Source organism: Enhydra lutris, unplaced genomic scaffold, assembly GCF_002288905.1.
Source record: "Enhydra lutris kenyoni isolate GAN:26980312 unplaced genomic scaffold, ASM228890v2 scaffoldscaffold6, whole genome shotgun sequence".
NCBI lineage: Eukaryota > Metazoa > Chordata > Mammalia > Carnivora > Mustelidae > Enhydra > Enhydra lutris.
In genome coordinates this window covers 38,407,408-38,427,844 of record NW_019154090.1, presented here as the reverse complement: position 1 = coordinate 38,427,844, position 20,437 = coordinate 38,407,408, and the positions used below count along the sequence as shown (strand labels likewise).

The 20,437-nt window shown below is 44.8% G+C and overlaps 1 protein-coding gene across 1 annotated transcript in view; it reads right to left on the bottom strand.

Annotated features, from left to right (window-relative positions):
- Window positions 1–8,131: 8,131 nt before the first annotated feature.
- LOC111141832 (isthmin 1) overlaps window positions 8,132–20,437 on the bottom strand; it is a 73,481-nt gene continuing 61,175 nt past the window's right edge. The window contains exons 4-6 of the mRNA XM_022494664.1: window positions 17,796–17,939; window positions 13,274–13,363; window positions 8,132–9,754 (exon numbers count right to left, since the gene is read on the bottom strand). Of these exons, the coding sequence (XP_022350372.1) occupies window positions 9,237–9,754; window positions 13,274–13,363; window positions 17,796–17,939 (752 nt within the window). The 3' untranslated portion in view covers window positions 8,132–9,236. The remainder of the gene's footprint in view (window positions 9,755–13,273; window positions 13,364–17,795; window positions 17,940–20,437) is intronic.

The window sequence follows — 20,437 nt, the reverse complement described above, 5'->3', positions numbered from 1 at the left end:
GGGTGGGTGGCAGGAGCTGTGGCTTAGCAAGGCTGTGGGATGGGCTTCGGGCTTTCTGTTCAGTAGATGCTGGATTTGGGACCATGTTCCCAGTGCAGGGCTCTGTCTATCCCAAGCTGTGCACACAAGAAAGAAAGGAGGACTGAATCTGGGGAAAGGGAGCGTGTGTGCTTCTCTTGGGAGAACCAAGGAGGCTGCTAGCTGGAGTGGCTTCACCGCCTGGGAGTTGGTGAATACGCGTGTCCCACCTTCAACATTACCATCAACAGCCAATGGAGGTCTGCCCGTCATCCTCTGTGTGTGAGCTCATGTATACCTAGGGGTGTCAGACTCATGACCCTGTAGGATGCCATCCAACCTCATTATGTTTATTTTTTCTTTCTGGTTTTTTGAATTTTTAGTCCTTAGTTTAAAATATATCACATATACAGAAAATAAGGTAACAATTGTTCATTACCCAGTGCTCAGATTTAACCAGGATTAATATCTTGTGGTATATTTTGGGTTTCCTTTTTTTAAAAAAATAAATAACATCTTACTTCTTATGTTTTCCACCTTTTCCACCCACTCGCTGTCATCCATCCCCAGAAGTGACAGTGACCTTGAAGTTGGTGGTTAGCCTTCCCGTGCATAATTTAGTACTATGACCTGTGTCGGTGTCCAGACATAATATACTATTGTTTTGTGAGTTTTTAAATTATTGAAAATGTGTAATACTTTATAGATTCATTTGAAATTTACTTTTTTGCATATTACATGTTTATGACACATCTTATGTCACATTATGACAGTATGCATAGCTTTGGATCAGATTTTAACACCTGGATGGTATTCTATCTTATTAACACATGGTTTATGTGTCCATCCCACTGTTGGTAGACAAGTTGTTTCCAATTTTTGATGATATAAAGAAAGCCATCGGGAGTGAAATTGGTGACTTCGGCTGTTGGTGACACAGTATCCACTGTACTAGGTATAGTCAAGTTATCCCCCAAGTTTATATTCCCATAAGCAGTGGCAATAAGAATTTCTGTTTTTTGGGGCACTGGGTGGCTCAGTTGTTAAGTGTCTGCCTTCAGCTCGGGTCATAATCCCAGGGTCCTGGGATTGAGCCCTATTTGGGCTCCCTCCTGGGCGGGAAGCCTGCTTCTCCCTCTCCCCCTCCTCTTGCTTGTGTTGCCTCTCTTGCTGTCTCTCTCTCTCAAATAAGTAAATAAATAATATTAAAACAAATGAATTTGTTTTATCACCATCTTGCCAATGCTATCAGACTTTTTTTTTTCCTAAGTGAAATGTAGCAACTTTGACTTACTACTAACTGCTGTCATTAATCACATCCTCATCTGGTCCCGTGGTACCTATCACATTGTATTATAGCTGTTTGATGTAGTCACCCCACTGAGCCATTCATTTACGACAGGGTTCCTGTCTGTTCCTATTTGTGTCTCCAAGATCCAGCATGGTGAATTGTGACAAGCACAGAGTAAGGGCTCGGTGTACCTCCGTTGACTTAAATCTAAAGAAGAAGAATATCGAAGAATGGTTAGTGTAGGGGCAGAACCAAGACTGATCAAAGAATCAGAACCTTCAACCACTCCTGGATAGAATGTCAACCAGTATAACTACTTTGGAAAGCTGTTGGGCAGCATCTGCTAAAGCTGTTCATGCCCTAGGACCTGATAATTCTACTTCCAATGGAAATGTTTGCAGACAAGCATGAAAAGATGCACCCTGGACCATTCACGGCAGCACTGTTTATAAAAGTTCCAAACAGGCAACCCCCCAAATGATAGAAAAGGTAAATAGAGACATGCAGACTAGACAGTGATGAGAATGAATGACCGATAACTGCAAACAGCAGTATGGAAGACTTTCTCAATACAATGTAGAACAAAAGATGCCAGACCTCAGAGAGCATATGCTGTAGGATTCTGCCGACGTTCGAAATCAGGCAAAACCAATCTCGGGTCATGACACTGATTACTTTTGGCAGGAAGTGGTTATGAGTTGGAAGGTGGCATGGGAGTGACAGGAATGTTTTAGTTATTTTCTGTTGAGGTAACATTTACATATGATGAAATTCAATTTTTTCCCCTAAGGGTCCAATTTAATGGGTTTTGACAAATGCAGCAGGTTGTGGAGCCACCATCATAATCGAGACATAGAACATTTCATCCTGGGGAGCTCCCTCCCAAACTTTCTGTTCTCTTTCTTGACTTTGCTCATGAGTGTGTTTGCTTTGTGAAAATTCACCGAGCCACAAAGATTATGATATGTGTACATTTTTCCAATTGTATATTATATATCAATCAAAAGTTTGAAGGGTATTATTTGTTTGTTTGCTTGTTTATTACAGAATATTAAAAAAAAAAAGGCAGGATTGGCTCCAAAGCACAGCAGCTGGCTACAAGATGGCTGGTTGTGTGGCAAAAGGAACAAACGAGGAGCAGTGGGGAAGGCGACCGGAATGGTGCAGTGTAGAAATCTTGAAGAAGAGAAAATAAAGTGAGTTTGCTTTTATCTCAAGCTTTGGTTTAGGGTTGTGGGTCTCTCTGGTCTTCCTCCCATGCAAAGACCTCACCTTAGTTATATTGACAACAGGGGCAATGAGTTACATTAGAAGTTCCAAAGAGGATTTTGTCCCAGGAAATCCTGGCTTTTCTCTTTGCCTTCCCCGCCTCCTTGTCCATTTGTTAAGCTCTCTAAAGATAAAACAAAACAAAACCCAAGCTGGGTGTAGAAGGGAGCGAAGGAGGACAGAGCTAGACAAAGTGAAACTGCATGTCTACTGGTGTGAAATTTGGAAGCAGTGCTTGTTAAGGTCTGTTACTGCTCCCTTTCACTAAGGAATTAAAGGTGTGCTTCATTTAGACCATTCCCTTCCATGGCGAATAAACTTAATATGTAGCCATGACCTTTGTGAAAAATAAACTTAGCTGCATAGAAAAAATTCCTTTTTTCTTTTTTAAAAGTCAGGCTTGAAATTTTTATATCCTTTGAGTCACGTTCTTGAAGCAACTGGCTGGTTAATTCAAGAAATGTTACTTTCCTAATTCAAACATGACATTTTGAAAATCATCCATGAATTACATGCTTCAAGAATGAAAGGCTTTTCTGTGCCATTTAGAAGTTGTTATTTTATTTTATTTTATTTTATTTTATTTTGAGGGCAATTATGAATATCTGTGGGCATATTTATTATTCCCGGAACAGATAGAAAATTAGCAAAGTCATAAAATTCTTACCCAGCTTTGCTTTTGCAGCTGTGTCTCAATCCACCAATACCCCTGCTGCTAAAATGGTTGAGGATGATGTTCTTTTTGCCTTTCCAGGCAAGGCACTGATCTTTGTATGTTGGCTTTCCAACATGGAGATGGAGGTAGGAAAAAAAATATATCAAAAACAAAAACCGAAAAACCCAAACTGTCTCTAGGCTTTGTTCTTCCGGTGCAACAAAGAGTTGCTAGTCCCATAAATTTGTTTCCTAAGAAGTCTTACCTTCTGATCCCAGAAAGTGCCCCTCTTCTCCTAATCCCGTATGGTAAACCAACACTAAGCCTCAGAAAAGCAACAGGCTGTAAGCTTTCCGTCTTAATTTATACTACTGTGTTCAGGGATCTGTACACATGGAGGTATGTTCCTGGGTATACCCACCCAGTAATTACCATGGCAAGCCTTTAATTAGTCTGAAATAGTGCAGGCATAATGGTGACAACCCACACATTTTTCCATTGGAAATTGTAAGTGGATGACAAAGGGAGAACCCCATCCTCTTCCCTCCCCACACATAACTTCCTGTGAAGCTTTTTCATGATTTTGCATGTCAGGCCGGAATCCCTGTTCATGGGGGTACCGATCAGTGTCACTCAGTCGATTAGAACAGGGCTACTCAAAGTGTGGGTGGTGGAGCAGCGCTGGTTTGTAGTCAGCAAGGAGATGAATTAAAAAACGAGGAGAAGGTGTTCAGCAATTTTTAGAGGGATCTGGCAGGGTCATTTTCTGTCTGTTGGATCTAATTATAAAAACTGGGGACTTATCAATTTGTTTTTTAAAAGCTTGAAAATCTGGTAGAGTGCCAATCTCTGGTTCGAATGAGATTGGATCTTCTTTCTTGGTAGAGCTATCACCAACAGCAAAACCGCCTCTCCACGTGAGCATGATGAAAATAAGAGTGAGCTTATATTTGAATGGCACTCAGTAAGTATCAAAGCATAAACTTATGCCTTGGTTTGGGACTCCCCTGGAAGAGAATCCAGAGAGAACGATCTGAGTAGATAGCACGCTGGAGAGAGGATCCCAGTGAGCCACAGAAGGGGAGTGGCGGAAGAAACACGGGGATAGAAAGGAAGACAATGAATGGTGTGTTAGCAAGCGAGTTACCTCTGTGGGTGCCTGGAGCTCAGTCCTGCTGGGAACTCTGAGAATAGTACAAAATATGCTTCAGAATTGCCCCAGTGGAGGGTGAGGAGGCTGGGGCATTCATAAACATAGCTCCTCTCAGTCAGCTGTTAAATGTTCCTGGGGGGGACTGTGAACTCCCTGGCACTTCATTCTGTTTCTTGTGCAAGCCAAGGGGCCCCACTGCCCAGAGAAAGTGATGAGGCTAAGGCTTGTCGAAACTTCCAGTTGAGAATTGGGCTGGTGGACACAGATGTGTAGGAAGTGTGGTAAGTGCCAAGTGAGGTGCAACAATGAGTAGGTAAGACAGCTATCCAGTTGATAGCTAATAAACTGAGGTCTAGTTTAGCACTATAATATAATGTGGAAGATGGTGAGGGGCTGGCAAGCCCCTCTCTTCTTTGGTCACCTACTTTGGGACCATCCAGAGTCCCTTGCGCTGGCTCTCATAACCAGGTGGTCTACCTCCATGGCAGACACAGGCTGAGTGCTCACATAGCCTATCTTGGCTTCCCACACCCCCAATCCCTCAACTAAACTCTATTTCCCCATTGTCCTTGCAGAAGAGTGTGGCATGGAACAGAGCCCTGGAGATGGAGTGGAAATGATGTATAGTACATCTCTGCTTGACCTAACCTTTATGCTCATCCTGACCACTCTCTACTCTTTAAGCAGGCTGGAATAGAGAGGACTCCCAGGTTGTCCTAGAGAGTCCCAGCTTGAAGATGGCCAAGCCACAGCATGGAAGGAGTCTGGACCCCTGGTCATCACTTAGCGGAGAGACACTTGGCCAGAAACAAATCCAAGTTTTACAGTGTTAAGTCGCTGTGATTTTGAGGACTGCCTATTACAGCAACTAAGTATTGCAATAAATAATGCAACATACAGTGTGTGATCAAATAATTTGTTTCTCTTTATATCACTTATCATTATCTCAGTACGTATTTATTTTTTGGCTGTCTGCCCTCCAACTCGGATTTGTATACTGTCGTATCTCCGGCGACCGCTTACAGAATGACAGAGCTGTGCAGAATATGTAGAAATAAAGCCAGACCCTCTGCGCCCAATGTGAGACATTGTAAGGGTTGATGTAGGGACATTTGGCAGATCTGAACAATCTGAGTAAAAGCAGGGTGAGTTAGAGAAAAACAAACAAACAAAAACCTAACATCCTGTGAGTGTCGGGAAGACTTGGGAAGGGCGTAGAACAAAGAGGAAGGTTACGAATGTTGGCTTGGTGGTTAGAAAGGACTGGCTTCAGCCAGCTCTGCCATTTATGGAGCAATATGAGTTTGGGCAAGTTCGTTAACCTTGTTGGGCTTCTTTTTCCTCGTCTGTAAAATGAATGTGATGTACTCTGCCTGCCTCCCATGGTAAAGGGAATAGCACTGAGGCATAAAGTGTGAGCTCAGGAAAGAATGGCAAGGATAGTACTATTCATTGATCCCTGATGTTAGTGAGGCTGGAGAACTCTAACCTCCTGGCCGCTGAGCTACCCAGAGAGAAACACTGCGAAGACTATAATCATGGTGGACGGTTGTACTGGGGCCAAAGAGAAAGCTCCGTGTGTCCAAGTCATATTCCTCAACTTTCCCATGTGCGGCCACTAGAGGGCCTTGGGCATCTCTGTTCTCTCCTATTGGCTCGCTCAAGGCGGGGGACCCAAGAGGTCCAGTGCATTACTAGAAAAGGAGCTCTTTTTTCCAGGGAGAATCGAAGGAGCAAAAATTTGATGAGAGGCTTTTGTGGAGTACTTGCTGAGGGGTGATAGGTGCTAAAGGCAAGGGTGCAGGCAGCACACTCTGCTGCAGGCGAAATTAGCCCTTGAGCACATGATCTGTTTGCAAGGAGGGAATTCTTGGGGTTACCCTGGGCCTGGCTTGAGACCCTGTGCTGAAAATAAGATAAGATTGCATTGTCTTATCAGATACCCAAACAGAGGGGTTCTGGTTTTCTGAGCACCACTCACTGGCTTCGGGACTGAAAACTACCTTATCCTGATAGAGGCAGACCATAGTTCAGCAAATTTCCAGAGGTATGGCACTAACCTGGTCAGATATAGGAGACTAGGGATGTATTCAGTAGGCAAAGAGCCCAGGGGCTCTCCCCTGCCCCCAATCCACCTCATCTTCCAACTTTCATATTACTAGGTCAGCAAGGTCTGAGATGAAAAAGGCAAAGAGCCTGTTGAAAATATTGCTTATATCAGTCATTCTCACTTTAGCAGGAAAGAGCTCTGTTCCTTTTAATCTTCCATGATAAATCCTTAATAAAGATACCTTAGATATAACTCCAAAACTTACCACTCTTGTTCCTCTGCTCATCACTCTAAATATACTGGTCTTCAGAAAAACCCAAGCTCATTCCTAGTTCCTTGTTTTTATTCTTACTTTTTTCTAACCCTAAATGCATCCACTTCCCCCTCCCTGTTCCCTGCTTTATGAAATACCAATCCTCCATTAGTCCCAATAGGTATGTTTTCCCATAGTACTTTGCACTTACCCTTAAAAAAACATTTATCAGAAGGTGTTATCGCACAAATTTTTTCCTCTCATCTCTCAATTTATCTTCTCATGTGCTTCATCTCATCACTGCTTGAATACCTGTCCCAACAGGGACTCACCACCTCAAAGGCAATGCAATCTGTTGCAACCAACTATCTTTGCAAAAATAGTTTTCTTATTATTAGTAACCAAATCTGCTTCCCTGATACATAGATGTATTGATTCTCTCCCTATCAGTTCACTTGCTTAAAATTCCTTTAGATGTCGATAAGGCTTCTCATGCCATAATTAGAAATAGCTCTTAAATATAGATATTCTGAGAAGGAAAATACAGGGGTAATTCATTCTAAAGTGTAAATGATTGATAAGAGCTTTTCCAAAAGAACAGATTTTATTAGGGGAACTTAAGAGTGGGATCAAGAATACCCAAGACACCACTAGGACATCAACAATTTGATATAATAGAAAGAGCATTAGGCTAGGAAATGAAAGATGGGTCCAGTGTGATACATTTTTTTCCCTGGGTTTTGGTTTTCTCATCTGGAATAATCTGCGTGATGAATAGTTCTACTTACTTCTATCATTGCACAATTTTGTCTGGAAGCAGTCCTGCTCATCTGGATTGTCATTTCTTCTTCTTCTTCTTTATTTTTTTTTGAAAGGCATAGATGGGGGAAAGGTAGCGGAGGGGCAGAGAAAGGGGGAGAAAGAGAACCTTAGGCAGGCTTCAGGCCCAGCATGGAGCCTGACACAGGGCTCGATCTCATGACCCTGAGATCACGATCTGCGCCAAAATTAAGAGTTGGATGCTTAACCAACTGAACCACCCAGACGTCCCTCCTCTGGACTGTCTTAAGCCTTTGCTCTAGTCTGCTTTTCTTAGTTCTTTCTTAGCTCTGAGTGGGCAAAAACTTACCTGTGTGTCAATGAGTTCAGCCTCCTGAGGCCTGGCTTGACATTCTTGGTGCCAAAGGTGTCGTGAGTTATACCACCCACCATCAAGTCAATCAATGAGCCTTTTATTCCCACCTGGTCTGAACCTCCCTCTCTCCTGCCTCGACGCCCTGGGCTTGTTCTTTACGGTATTTGCATTATAAATATTTGCAGGTAACACATTTATTGCAGGTAACACATTTTATTATGATTTTATGATATATTCTCTTTTCCTGGAGTTTGCAAGTAAAGATTGCATAAGAACAAACTCTTTGTTTGTCCTAAGTTCCACACTACATAACCAGGTCATATTACAATTGCTTGATGCACAAGACTCAATGACTCAATAAATACTTTACAAAAATAATGTAGTTTTTCCCCCTTTCTTAAAACATAAAAAATTAGAAATTTTATAGATTTGAATCCCCCTACTCTTTTTATATGTATTTGCTGGCAATATATTGGTGGAGAAAAAAAAATTGTTAAGACAGTATTAGAATAAAATAGATGAAATGAGGTCCATGTTCTTTTCCTATCTATTTTGCTTTTGTTTTTTTCTTCTGCAAAAGTGCTATTACCTATATTTATGTCTGACCTTCCCACAGCCTTCTGAACCTCCCACTAAGGCATGAGCAGAACTTCTGCCATTCTGTAGCCTTTTAGTAGAATTAGAGCATTATGTTAACATTGGCCTTTTATTTTAAAGCCTATTTAAAACCAGTCCTCAGATTTGCCCCTAAAATCCCCATGTGCCCTCCTCCTGCTATCCAATCTTAGGCAAGGATATTCTGGAAGCCAAGACTCCAGCAGGTTGCCTCAGGACTAAAGAACATTTGGTTTAAGGTGGGATTTTCTTGTTTTTGAGACACTTCCGTGGAGTTATTTAGTTTAAAAGAAAAAATTACTCCCAAATTCCCTTCTCTTCCACCTCCTTGAGCCCCTGTCTGAACTCTCACAGAAGTGATTAAACAGTTTCACAACTCCAGCGAAAAGGTTATGCTTAAGTCACATTCATATTAAATAAGTTATATATAAAAACTGCTTATAACGTTTACAACCCAGTCTTTCCCTCTTTGTTCCTCCAGGAAACGCAGGATCTGGGTGTGCACTGAATCCCACCCACGATGGCTTCCAGGTTCTTCTTCTGGCTCCTTTGTCCCCATCCTCCTGCCAACATCGCCCCTCGGAGGGATTCCAAGGAGCTCTGTGGGCATTTCGGATGGCAAGGTGGCTTCAGACAGCCGTCACCCGGGGCAGGTGCTCACTCCTAGTGTGATTTATGAAACATACCCTCGTAGTGTATACAAATATCTATGGATTCGGATAAGACCGGCCCCGCCCTGCCCTGGCAGCAGATCCGCGCACTACGTTTGTGTCACAAATACCGGAGCGGACATCTCCTTAGTACTCCCTGGCCTCTTGGAACTGCTTGATGTAATCTTCGTCTGAGGGACTCTCAGTGCACTTCTGCCCGTTGTTGGGAGGCCGGGCCTCGTTGTACCTGCTCCAGTCGCCCTTGCAGATAATCCAGGGGAGGACGTCCACCTTGTAGTGGAGCTCTGCTGAGAACTCGGTGCTGATGAGGTTGGGGGTCCCCGCCCCTTTGCCCCTGGTGATGAGCTGCATATTGTCGCCATAGCAACAGTGCTGGGCGGCCAGCGTGGTGCTCTCCAAGGACAGCATGGAGCGAATGCAGTACCGGGCCGTGGGCTTGTAGATCTCCAGCTTCTCCTTGGGCCCACTGGCGTCCTTCCAGCGGAAGTCCTTGCGCTTGATGCGGTCGAAGATGTCCGCCGTGCTGTAGGCCACCTCGGTGGGGTAGGAGCAGGGGCAGCTGGGCAGGTCGTTGATGACCTTGTGCATGTACTTCTTTAAGAACTCACTTTTGCAGCCCATCCAACGCTCGCAGCTGTCGGTATCTGAGAAAGACCACAGAGAACCCCTCTCACCATATGCAACAGTGGTGGCAGATTCACACTGACCTCAACTCCTCCCCTCCCAGGGGGAATCCCTGCGGTCCCCTGGAACCACCAGCCCTCGCTTTGGTCATGCTCACCCCTCTTGGCCTTGGGAACTTTATTTGCAAGGCAACCTCCTCCCCATTTGATACCATGAAAAATTTCAGACACAGAAAAGTAGAGAGATGAAACTCCAGCAGTGACTCCCTGTCTGCCATCACCTAGATTTAACCATTACAATTGCTTCGTCTGTCTTATTTCTTGAAAATATATGATATGATTATCCCTGAATTTTAGGAGGCATCTGAGGAAGAAAGGGAGGTTGCAGGATAACTCCGCTAACACCTATAACAAAATGAACACTAATTCAGGGGACAATTTTGAATCTCCTCTTTAAGTATCTGGTAACAAGGTGGAAAGTACCTCAAAGGAGAACTGGTAGTCCCTGGTTTTATTTGTGCCACTCACTGACTGGATTAAGCTAGAGCTGGTGGCCTCATCTCTTAACCACAGGCACCAAAGAGTGACAGTCCTTGTAAGGAAATCCATATGATGAGATGTCTCAAAGAGGAAGGGGCAGGTGGCCCCTGCTTTTAGGGAACTTAACAGCAAGGCCCAGAGGCCACTGCCCTCTAGGCTTCCAGCCAGAACCTGCCCCTGGAGGTTGTCGTATTTGGGCCTTACAGTATTAAAAGATGTCGACTTCATTGTCAATTAATTAATTAATCATTGAACTAATTTAAGACTGAGGTGGTTCCAGTTTGTTAATGTGGATTCCTGGCTTTATTTGGAAAACCAAGATATGTTTGTGTGGGTCCTGCCTGCCCATGGGAACGACTGGCCCCAGGAACAGGCCACTCGTGTATGCCAAGGTTGAGCAGAACAAAATTTGCTGGGGTTGTCTGGGGCTGGGGGACATGTTTGGTGTCACCGGAACGGAGGCTCTAGGGCAGGAAGTCTGTTGGTGTCAGATCGCGGGACTCTTCTGTGCAGTTTAGGCTTGTTCCGAGGGCAGTGGGGAGCTACTGAAGGTTTTGGAGTGATAGCTACTGGCTGAGCTGAACAGGAAGAAGATACATTCAGTGCTGGTATCAGTTGTCAGAGTCCAAGTGGGAAAGGACCGAACAGGACGGATCAAGTGAACTCAGAGAGTAGGGCCACTGGGCCTGGGTGGGCTTGAGGGAAAGGGAGGAGAGACATTAGGAGTGACTCCCTGCTCTGACCCAGATGCCTGGGAAGCTGGTGGTGCCCTAAGAAGGAATCAAGTGGCCAGGATGGGGGCGGAGTTGGGGGCAGGTTGGAGGAGAGCGCAGGCTTCTCTCAGTGGAATGAAGAAGAGAGAGAGAGGAGGCATCTCTCAAGCACTCAGAAAGGCCCAGCCTAAGAGGAAGAGTGTGGGATCTTGTGTTCAGTTGTCTGCGATCAAATCTAGCTCTACCGTCTACTAGCTCATGCCCTCGTGCAGGTATAGTCTCCCTCCCTGTGCTTCAGTATACTCCTCTCCAAACTGGGGATAAAAAGGATGCCCGTCTCTTAAGGCACAGTGAAGATTAAGCTGGAGGAATGCAGGGAGCCTGTGGGCCCAGGGTCCTGCCAGAGGGGATATGCCAAGGCTCAATTTGGGCCTGAGCTCTAAGATTCCAGCCCTGTGAGCCCCTGACTGAACAGCAGTGAGAGAATGCAGGCTCCCTCCTGGGAAATGTGTGTCTGCAAAGCCAGGGCAGGCCTCCTCCATCAGACAGGGTGTTCAGAAGCAATATTCAGTGAGGCTCTAGAAAATGGCTTGGTTATCATAATTCATGTACCCACAGAACATACACTGACTTATTTTTATCTATCAAACTTGGTAGGTGTTCAGTGTGATGGGCATGTTCTAAATGCTCTGCTAATATGAACTCATTTAATTCTACAATAGCTCCATAAGGGGGCCCTGTGACCTCCTACCATTCGACAGATCAGCTAACTGAGGTGCTACCAGGTTTGGCAAATGACCTTGTGCAGATCAAGCTGTATCCCATCTCGGTGAGGCATCTTCTGTTTGGTCTTCTCTCTTCTCATTCCATGTTTTCCCTCCCCCTGGAAGGTTGTCCTATGTGGACTCTATCGGTGGACCCCTAGATCCCTGACTGCTCTTTGGGTTGAGCCAAAGGGAGGACCTGGTCAGAGACCAGGGTGAGAGAGGAGAGTGAGGTCAATGTATTTGTCCCTGTGGTTCCTCCTTCACTGTTGCAAGTTGGCTACACCTTTCAGAGAGCCCAGAATGGTGGCGGGTAGTAGCCCTCTGCACACAGCTACCCTCGTCCCTTCAGGCCAAGGGGCGGTTAGGGCTCCCCATTGTTCTATCCAACCCCTTCTTGGTGTCCAATCTATCCGGCTCATCAGACCTTCATAGAATGCTCCTCAATTACCTGATTCCAGTGTGTTGTGTTTGTTCCTGCCCAGAACCTGACTGACACCCATCCCTACTCATCTCTGTGTGTCTTTAGTCCCACCTCAGGTGTGGCTTTGTGCAACTGAACCTATCCTCCGCAAAAAAGCAAGCAGCTGCCTGTCTGTAGGGTATGCAATAGGAAGAGACCTGAGAAGCTCTCTGCCCTCAAGAGACAACTTTTGTTGCTCTACCATTTAGTGTAAATTTCTTGCATTTAGTCTCTAATTTCTTTTGGGGGTGTGTGTGGTGGGGGGGAGGTAGTAAAAGCATTGTGTTTGCAGAAGGCTCGTGCTAAAGGTAGTTTGTGTGTGTGAAGGACTGAAGTGGAAGCCCTGGGTCACGGAGAATTTCAAACTGCCTCCTGTTTGGCTGAGGCTGATGAAGTTTCGGGTGGCACGCGGTAATGTGGCAGGAGTCTCACCTCTCTGCAATACAGAATTGCATCCCGAAGCACATGAAGCTATTTTTAAAAAGGAAGTTTTCGCCTTGCACCTAGCTGTCACTTGTCATTTGGCTTGGTTCATGCAGACTGTGTTTGGCTTAGCACTTTCGAGCAGATGAGTAGCAGAGTATGCCAAAGGTTTATGAAAAAATATATGTGGTAGAGGGAGGCAGGCATAATACAGAGAAAGCTCCTTTTCTCTCCTTTCTTCCTTTTGCTACAGAACCAAGACCAGCATTTCCTCACTTTTTGGGGACACTCCGTGAAGGCTGTCAGAAGGGGCGTGAGGCCCCACTGGAGACTGAATCCATACTGAGGGGAGAGCTGTCCCACTCCTGTACCACTTATCGTGGAAGCTGGGTGGCAAGCAAGGCGGACACAGAGGGTGCTCTGCTCGGCCCAGCCTGGGGCAGGAGGTCTGGGACTGCTCTCTCTTGCTTAGAGTATATTCTGTGAGCGAGAAATTCGCTGGGAGTACTGGACCCCGTAAGAGGAAAATGAAACACTTAAATGGATCCTAGGATGGGATGGCACTGCAAAAGCATAAGGAATCTCCAAAATATTAAATCAATATTTGGATAAAAAATGGGGACAAAGGTCTCCTTACCGACTTCAAACAGTTTGGTAGCATTAAACTCCTCGCTTCCCGCCAGCAGACTCACTTCGGTGGCGGCTGTCCTGAAGGTGTCTTCAATTCCTAAACACAGACAGGAGCTCATTTTTCCCTAGTTATATGGAAAAAGTTACCCCCCACCTCCCTAGCAAATCAAGAAACAAATACACCTGAACAAAGCCTTTTTTGTATTCATCACTACTCATGGGCAGGAACTTGCCAGCAGAGGAAAGAGTGAAAAGCAGGTAGTAGAGCATAAAATATATTAAAACCCCAGATACCATTTGCAGCATGAAATCAGATCCAAATGTGCCTGAATGGGTCTTAAGGAACTCATTCACTAGGCCCAGAAGGGGGTTTGGGGCAGTAGGGGACACATGTCCATCTGCAAGTCTACCTGTCTGGTGGTGTCTGGGTGACAAACTGGATTAGAAGCAGGGGTTAATATTTTGTCTAGTGGTCCATACCAGTTTTAAGGACTCACTGACAGGGTTCAGATCGTTACTAGCCTGTAATCCTGATCAAGCCACTTAAACCTTCAAGTGCCTCAGCTTTCACATCTATAAAATGGGGAGACATAAGTGCCCCACCTCATAGAGTTAAATGCACTCAAGGAATTATGTGTAAAGAAAGAATTTACAGAAGTAAGTGGTGAGTGTTAGCTGATAATTTCCCCAGGAGTATTTTGAGGATATAGTAGTCCACAGCTAAAGAGCAGATATCTCACATTCTAGGATGTCCAGCACTGCCCTTGATGCTTCAAAGAGAGTAAGCCGGGCTTGTCATTACTGGCTCGGACGGGCTGAATCCAGTTTGTCTCATACTTCCCGGTTCCCCTCTCCTTCCCCAAACTACCACTCCCATCCAGCCTTCCCTCACAAACAGGAATGCCGTGTTAGCTGAGGCATCTGAGGAGGCCGGGGTGGTGGAACATGGAACATGGTAGTCTATGTTGGTGGAGAGCCTTAGTGGCCTGGGAGGCATGACTTGATTTCTTTAAGGGGCTCTCTCTGGCTTTACATGAAGCTCCTTGAACTTATTTATAGGGTTGACATAGGGGACAAACTTTTACAGTGTAATCACTGCCACGCCAGGGACACTGCCTGCTCCATGACTCTTTCCAGTAATGCTGAGAATCACCAAAACAAATAAAGAAAGAGATCCTGTTTAAAAAAAAAAAAAAATCCTTCATGTCAAAGGAGCCCTGAAAAAGACTGGGAGGCCCAGGAACTGAGAGGCAGAAAGGATGGAAGAAGGGCAGGGTCACAAGAGAAGAAAACGCAGGAGCAGGCCTGCTAGGCACGTTGCTCTAGGTGGTGAGAGAAAACAAGAAGACAACATTCAAAATGGTTGAAGAGAAATATTCAGAATGGTGGTCGCCAGTGGGTAGACTTGGATCTGGTGCCAGCTTGGGAAAAGAAAACAGCAGCAAGCCCCCAAGCCCAGACACTAAATACTGTCTGTATCCATGAGTGGCTGAACCCCGTATCTTTCCTCCTGGTGGCAGTGGACCAGTTTAATCATTAAGAACATGGACCTTGGAATCAGACTGCCTGAATTCAGATTCAAGATTGACCTCTTGCTGTTTGTGTGACTCATGCAAGTTAACCCTGTGCCTGTTTCTACAGCTGTTGAGTGGGTACAATAATAAAAATCCACTTCATGAGGCTATTGCAGGAATTAAATGAAGTAAGGTACATGAAGACCTCAGAAATCTGCTTGATACTTGAGTCCTCAAAAAATCCTATTCTCCATCATCTTCATTATCATCTTTTCTTCTTCTTCATACTGTCTTTCTCTTCCTTCTTCATTGTTTTCCTGTCTTCCTTCTCTTCTTATCTCTCATCTTATTATTATTTATGGGTTTATTTCCACCTATCTAAATCCTATCACATCAGATGTCCAACTCAGCTTCATTATGATTAGCATGAGAAAGATCAGGAAAATCATCCTGATGGTTGCTCCACTTCCTGAAATCCACCCACATGGCTGACATAGAGCCCAAACAGCCACTTGTTAAATTTCGGCCCTGTTTTCTACATATGCTGCTTTGCTAACATATGCATGCCTAATCTGATCCTTCCTCTCTACCCCCAGAAACCCTCTGCTCTTTCACTTTTTTATTTTTTTAAGATTTCACTTATTTATTTGAGAGAGAGAGCCCGAGAAGGGGAGAGGGTCAGAGGGAGAAGGAAATTCCCCATTGAGCAGGGAGCCCGACACAGGACTCGATTCTGAGACTCCAGGATCATGCTCTGAGCTGAAGGCAGTCACTCAAATGACTGAACCACCCAGGTGCCCACCTCCACTTCTTTTTTGTTTCAAATATCAGCCTTATGGTCTAATGACTGAGTTGTAGGAGTAGAAAGAGGAAGTCTGGGGGCATCCGGTTGGCTCAGTCTGTTATGCGCCACACTCCTGATTTTGGCTCAGGTCATGATCTGAGGGTTGTGAGATTGAGCCCCTGCATCAGGTTCTGTGTTGAGTGTGGAGCTTGCTTGAGATTTTCTCTTTCCCCCTCTGCCACACTCCATTCGCTTGTATTCTCTCTCTCTCTCTTAAAAAAAAAAAAAAAGAATAAAAAAGTAAAAAAAAGTAAAAGGAAGTCTGTATCAACCTCAACACCCAAACAACAAATAATCCAAGTCAAGAAATGGGTGGGAGACATGAACAGACACTTCTCCAAAGAAGACATACACATGGCCAACAGATACATGAAAAAATGCTCCATATCACTTGGCATCAGGGAACTACAAATCAAAACCATAATGAGATACCACCTTATACTGGTTAGAATGGCAAAAATTAACAAGACAGGAAACAACAAATGTTGGCGAGGATGTAGAGAAAGGGGAACCTTCTTACACTCTTGGTGGGGATGCAAGCTGGTACAACCACTCTGGAAAACAGTACAGAGGTTCCTCAAGAAGTTAAAAATAGAGCTACCCTATGACCCAGTAAATGCACTACTGGGTATTTACCCCAAAGATACAGATGTAGTGAAAAGAAGGGGTACCTGCACTCCAATATTCATAGCAGCACTGTCCACAATAGCCGAACTGTGGAAGGAGCCCAGATGTCCTTCAATAGATGAGTGGTTAAAGGAGATGTGGTTTATATATATATACAATGGAATATTACTCAGCCAACTGAGGGCTGCTGGAGGGGCGGTGCTGGGGGGATGGGGTAACTGGGTGATGGGCATTAAGGAGGGCACATGAAGTGATGAGCACTGGGTATTATATGCAACTGATGAATCACTGACCACTACATCAGAAACTAATGATGTACTTACTATATGTTGGTTAACTGAATTTAAATTAAAAAAAAAAAAGAAAAAGGAAGTTTGGGCGTGTGGGGATCAAACTTTCTGTCTCTGAAATATCTTTCAGATGAGGCCATTCAGAATGTGCCATTTGTTAGAAGAATCCGAGATCTTATTTTAAGCTGGTATTCTACCTGGCAATGGGAACACATGTAAATGCAAAACCACAGGCCAGGGGTTGGTAAATTTCTTTGTAAAAGGTCAGAGAGTAAATATTTTAGGCCTTGTGAGTCACATGTGGTCTTGGTTGCATATTTCTTCCCCCTCCTCCTTTTTCTTTTCCTTCTCCTTTTCCGTCTTCTTGACCCTCTAAAAATGTGTATGCTGTAGAACAACAGGTCACACTTTGCTACCCAATTGCTACAGACAAACACAATTATTTTTTACCCCCAATACGGCCTCTCACCAAGTTTACAATTAGTTTAGTTTTCAAAACCCTGACAATGCAGTTTATTTTTATTTTTATTTTATTTTTTGCTTCTGAATCTCCAGATTTTAATGCATTTGCCCAGAGTAGGCAATGCAGTTTAAAGTAGTAATTAACTGGCGGCACCTGGGGGGCTCAAGGTGTTAAGGGATTGACTCTTAGTTCAGTTCAGGTCAGCGTCTCAGAGTCCTAGGACTGACCCCAGCAGGGAGTCTGCTTCAGGATTCTGTCTCCCTCTGCCCCTCCCCCCCATTTACTTTCTCTCTCTCTCTCTCTCAAGTAAATAAATAAATCTTTTAAAAAAAAGTAATAATGAACTGCCAAGTGTCCTCAGTTTCCTCCCACGGATCCTTCAGTAACTCTCATGCCTCGCTGACAGAGCTATCTGCGTGGTTTTCCTGTACGCGTCCGTGAAGCCTCTCATCCTGGCTTCCTTATTGGACTATGAAGGTCTCTCAGCATGTGTCTCTTCAAGGCAAAACAAATCCCGCATCAAAGGCCCAAGTTAACCATAGTCCCTCCTTGAAATTGCACAAGTACACTGTGGCACTGTGCTCTACGTCATGACTACTGCAATTGTGCTGAAGACTCAGGAAACCCATCTTTGCATCCATTCAGCTCATTACTCATCTCTTACTGTTTCAGTCTGGTCAGAATCCTTATTAGGGAAATGGCTGTCCTTTAAAAAGTGATTTTCTTTAAGGTTTAAATATAAATGAAAAACTCTCGCTTGAACTTGGAACCACTCCCCTGCATAAACCCACCTGGGCAGTTTGGACGGTCACATGTCCTAGATTCTGTCGCGGTACATGCGTAGCCACAAGACCTGGTCCGTTTCTGGTTGCCGTTCCCACAGGTGACACTGCAGACAGACCAGAGACTCCAGTCGCCCTCGCCATCTGTGGAATCTGGAAGGGAGTCAGGGATACGGTCACCAGCCGCTGCCCAAAGAGTCCCCAAATCCCCCTTGTCAAGGAGCCTTCCAGTTGTCTTCTTCCATTGTTCTTGCCCTTGGAGGAGACCAGATGCCAGCTGGAGTCAAAAGGCTTGTGGCTCCGGAGTTCATTTTAGGGATTAGCTTGGTGAGAGTAGGGACTCTGTCTGAGGTTTTGAGTACCGTGGTGGTCAGCACGTTGCCGGGGCCTGACCCTTAGAAGGTTCCCGGTAAGCGCCTACTGAGAATGCATGCATTTGTACAGTATGGGATCATGCAATACTATGGTACGTAGTTTCCAAAGATGACCACCATCACTTCCTTCCCTCCCCATACATACATTCATTGAGAGAGCAAGAGTGAGGGAGAGAGCGAGTGAGAGAGTCTATTTCCCCTTCCCTAAAATCTGAGCTGACTTCCGCCCTAGGAGCTTGGCAGCTTCCAACTTTCACTCTGGGCAATCCAGTCGCTGTGAAAGAAGCTGAGGCTAAACTTGTATATTATGGGTCACAAGATACTACACACGTGAGTGAAGCCTTGTTGATCCTTCTAGCCCTTTCCAGTAGACAGCTGAATAGAGCGGACGCATGAGGAGCATAGCAACAGCCTCGTGGGGCCCGATCTCCTGAGCCACAGAATCATGAGAAATAATAAACTGGTGTTGTCTTAAGCCACTGAGTTTTGGGATGGTTTGTTACACAGCAGTAGATAACCACTACATAATGGTAAAGCTAGAAATGACCCTTCAAGGTCATCACTTAATATCTATCCAATGAATATTTATTGGATAGCCCCTATTATATGCCAGGCTTAATTCTAGGTATATGGGAAATACCATTAAATAAAACTTCCAAGATTTTTGCCTTGGTGGAAATAATATTTTAGTAAGAAGAGTCAGGCAATAATTAAACAAAAAATGAGTAAGTTATTAGAGTAAGTACATTAGAAGCCAATAAATGGTATGGAAAAAAGGAGAAGTAGACCAAATGGGGGGGGGCTTGGGAGTGTGAGGGGTGTGAGGAAGGTCGGTATATTATCAAGACTAGTTTCTCTTTTTAAAAGTAAAGAAACTAATTCCTAGTGTGACTGGTGGTTGAGGGTGGGAGGACTTATCCAAGGTAATAAGGGTAACAGAAAGGAAAGCTGGGTTCCCAGTGCTGAGTCTTTGATCTCTACAGCATGACTGTCTCTGCAGCATCTCTACTCTGTAGTAATTTTCTCCTGGTTTATCCAGATCTTCCTATAGCCTTGGGGCCTCTGCCAGTGCCAAGCTTGGGGCAAGAGGCATGTGCTCTGCTGGGAAGGGGTCCTCTTGGTTCGTAACAGGTCGTGGTGATCCTTATTATGTAAGCCCAGCAGGAATGTAGTCCACACATGTTTCTACCTGCAGTGTGGGCTCTGTGCCAGCCTCCCAGGCTGTTGTTTACATGGTGCTCACTCAGAACACTCCTTAGGCAAACACAGGGCCGCTGAGTCTCCTCAGCCCATTAAATGGAGTTGTGGGGGGTGGTGGTGGTTCATGGTTGTGTCCTCAGCCCTAACCCAGAGCAGAGAGTTTGCCCACACCTTGACTGCCCCCAGGGCCCCTGTCCATTTCTCCTCTTTCCCAGAAGGAATCTTTTTCTATTTTGATCTTCTTCTAAGAAATGGTTTTCCAGCAACACAGCCAAGCCAGATGTTTGAAACTACTGCCTTATGTGAAGGAGTTTGGCCTGTTTGCCTAGTGTGAGCGTCTTCATCTCTCCCATCTCTTAGTAGGCATCAACAGGTAGAACTGGAGAGACAAGCTGCTTCCAGGGGGAGAAGCACTGGGTGCTCCCTCCAAGACCTCTGTGGTCTGGTTCCTCTTGGTCATCTCCCCAAGAATGTCAGAGATATGCCTGGAACAACTGTGAAATCACACTGTCGTCGGGGGAACATTCAGGTGCAGCGGGTTACAGACATACATGAACACACTCAACCACGTCCTACACATACCACCAACACCAGCTTTGTTGAAGGGAACAGCAACAACAAAAAGTCACAAATAATGATTGTAATGCCATTAGACTCATAAGGGGGGCGATGGACCAGTCAGAATAAGTTTACTGAGTACATAGGTAGAGTTCCTGTCACTTTTTATGGTGGGTATATAATCCAGTGATGCCAACTGGTGTTCCTGCTTGGCTTAGCAGAAGCAATGGGACTGCAATCATTTAGAAATCTCTTGCAACCTTTCCTTCCTGTTGCAGAAATATGGAGAGATAATTTTTGGAAATATCCTTGAACTTTGAGATTTCAGCATTAACCCTGTGATGAGGCTTCTACTGGAATCTTTGCACAAGGTAATTTCTGGTCTTGGTTTCTTGGAACTAAATTACTGAATGTTAATAGTGCGTCCGATTACGTGAAAAATGACTTCTATAATTCCTCTCCTCGTATCTACCCTGCGGTTACTGTCCTCTCCTGACCCCAGCCTGGGCCATGTGACTT